This window comes from Fulmarus glacialis, unplaced genomic scaffold, assembly GCF_000690835.1.
Source record: "Fulmarus glacialis isolate BGI_N327 unplaced genomic scaffold, ASM69083v1 scaffold5569, whole genome shotgun sequence".
NCBI lineage: Eukaryota > Metazoa > Chordata > Aves > Procellariiformes > Procellariidae > Fulmarus > Fulmarus glacialis.
The window spans coordinates 7,806-10,967 of record NW_009232487.1 but is presented as its reverse complement, the minus strand read 5'-3'; the positions used below and the strand labels follow the sequence as shown (position 1 = coordinate 10,967).

Sequence of the window (3,162 nt, the reverse complement as noted above, 5' to 3'; positions counted from 1 at the left end):
CTCCCTGAGCTCACTTGCTGCTTCCATCTGGACAAGATGTTAGCTCAAGTTCTGGCCTTCACACATCCTCCCCCTTTGCGGGGTTTTCATAGGTATGAAAATGTCTGTCACACTAGAAATTGACTCCTGCCGAAGTAACAATTCTATACCAGTGCAAAGCACTCTCCTTTCCCTATAGGGGCTAGCTGGCACTCTTCAGCAGGGAGTATAAAACACAGGATCATGTATAAGAGTTAACAGTCTGTACATTAGAACCACACATGGTACAAACATGTAGAAGACTTTAACTCCATGTAGCTTATTACTGTAATCAGGCAAGATGACAAGTAACCACTTCAAGATGCTAGTGGGTTGGGAGCAACTCCTTCCTTTCCGAAAATGGTCCGACATATACTAGGAATGCTTGGAGAATGGGAAAAGCACCTCCACACGCTTGAAGAAACTACAAGCTATAGCAGATCAACAAATACATGTATATGTATCCGTATACATACATTAAGATTTGGCCCACTAAGGTCAGTCTGCTGTTATAAATAACAGAAAACTGTACATCATATAGTTCTTATTCACCGCTTACATCCTGAACTTTCTGGAGTTTTGTGTTTGTTTCTTCTTTCTGAAAACACATTCAACACTGCATTTTTATAGTTGTGTTACAAAAAAAAAAAAATTTTAATTATAGAAGATGTCTAGGCAATACACAGCCACTTGACCAAAACAAAAGCTTTCTTAACTCACGAAGAGTGACAGCAATTTCATTGTGAAGTGAAAGATAATTCCTTCAGGAACAACATTTCTGTAATTCTGCATTTCTTAAAGTACTCTTTCAAAAATGACATTCAGTAAAATTTAACAACATAGACAGATCACGTGCACTAGCAGAAGTTTTCATTACCTACCAGCTTCAGCCTGCATTAAAAAAAAACAAACAAAAAGACCCACCAACGGAAGTAGATCAAGGAGTATATACCATCTATTAAAAATGCATGTAAAAAGGGCAGATCTCACAATGAAGTTTAGTAATATTATACTCCTATTACAAGTAGTATATTGGTTAATTCATCCTGCATATTGATACCCTGAATCTCTCAAAACTAAATAAAGCCCATCCTCCCACAAAGCAGAGCAAACCTCATCATAGTAGCATTCCACGGCCCTGCAAAAACCAGACTATATAAACACAGAAAACCTCACTTACCTGAAGGACAGAGCAGAAAAACTACTATCCTCAAGACATAAACGAATCCATTAGTTTTCCAATAATAAGTATCTACAGTTGTAAGTAAATATTGTCATTCTCCAATACAAAACCAAATCTATATACAAAGTGCTGTTTGGTCCTGTAAACTAGTATGTGTTCTATGACTGATACTGATTACCCACCAAAGTATTTTCTAATAGAAAGAAAAGATTATATAGCTACTTTCACAAAAACCACGTTTCTTATGTTTTATTCCACATCTGGGTTTTCTATTAATCTTCCAGAGAGTTGCAGAATATAAAATATCTTCTACCTTCCATCCTCCAGCTGGAGAGCTCTCAGTCCTGCCAGTACGGCATCTTTATTTACTCGACTTAAATCATCTCCAAGAATAACCAGACATGACAGACCTGTGTAAGTCATTGCTATGTGCCCACTGTCATAGGGATGAGATATACCGGGACCCTGGAAAAAAGGGGGGAAAAAATGAAAATATTGAAACATCGTAAGACCTTGTATTACAGTCAAGCATTCTTTTTTTTTTTTTTTTAAAATTAAGAGGTAAACAAAGTTCTTTTCCCTTCACTCATTATGGTTAAACCGAAGGCATCCCACGCAGCTTTTCTAATCAAACTAAGCTACTGCACAGCTCTGCTACTCTTGTAAACAGTTGGTTAGTAGGAAGCTTTGCCAAGAGTGATCTTTATGCAAGAGTTAGGCAAAAAGATGGGATGTACTCAACTGTACCTAAGTTTATCCTGACATACCACTGGGCATTAGTCTCCTGGCAGCTGGGTAAGCACTGTTAAACAGCCAAACCTCCGGAGGTCCCTTCAACAAAGATTTTACAACCTAATGATCTACAAGTAGAAAGCAGTGTGAGGGATTATTAGTAATCTCTCTGTCAACTGAAGCAATACCAAATTAGCCTCTCATCTACTTTCATGTCTATTCTAAAACAATATTCAGAGCTTAAACAAAGTATTTACATAACAAATGATGTCAACTGAGAAGCTAAAATGAGAGTTAAATGCTGACTAGTCACATGATACAAATCACAATAATGGGCGGGGGATTGATACAGCTGTGCCAAAATTATTATTTTTCCTTCTGATATTTTATAGGCATATCCTGGACTGTACCACTTCGTAAAAACAGAAACCATGCAACAAGATGACTTTGGATACTTGGGATGGTTCAATTTGGAGCAACTGGAAGGCAACCACTTTAAACAGGATAAAAGCTATTTCAATACCGAGTAGTAGAGACAAGCAAGTTTTTAAATCACATTTTACTAGCATTATTGCCTAGTCAGTTGCCATTTTTATTTTGCAATTCAGTCTAAAAATGCATGCAAAACGCAGTATAAAAACAAATTTAAAATTATATTATGTGTAATAGGTATTCTTCAGGCAAGTCACGCTTATTTCCAAAGCCAAAAAGTTTTGCTTCTAATAAGAAACAGGGAGAAAAATACTTATTACCCACTAGTTAGCAAGGGACTGTTCTCACACTAGGGAATCAAACACAGTTGGGAAAGGGAGGCAGAAAACAAGGTGAAAGTGGCTGCAGCAGCACTGAAAAAGCTCTAGCTATGCAACAGAGAAGGGGAACAAGGGAGTGAGTGTTGAGAGTTGCACCTCCTCTCCCTCATTTCCAGCCCTGGACTCTCTTTTGAGAAATGGGCACAAATCTCAACAGCTCCCACTCCTACCCCTGAGCCGCCAGTGCCCCCATCACTGCCTCCGGCCTTGCACATCCCCAGTCATACAAACACAATCACAGAGTGGCGGAGGCTGGCAGTGACCTCTGGATCATCTGGTCCAAACCCCCAAGCAGGGTCACCTAGAGCCAGTTGCCCAGGGCCACATCCAGACGGCTTTTGAATATCTCCAACACGGAAGAATCCACCACCTCCCTGGGCAACCTGTGCCAGTGCTCGGTCACCCTCACAGTGAAAG

The 3,162-nt window shown here is 39.4% G+C and overlaps 1 protein-coding gene across 1 annotated transcript in view; it reads right to left on the bottom strand.

Moving 5' to 3' along the window:
- The window catches only part of LOC104081971 (geranylgeranyl transferase type-1 subunit beta-like), a gene marked incomplete at both ends in the record, with an annotated part of 12,936 nt that overhangs the window by 7,909 nt on the left and 1,865 nt on the right, over positions 1–3,162 (bottom strand). The window contains one exon of the mRNA XM_009584905.1: positions 1,515–1,666. Coding sequence (XP_009583200.1) covers positions 1,515–1,666 — 152 coding nt within the window. The remainder of the gene's footprint in view (positions 1–1,514; positions 1,667–3,162) is intronic.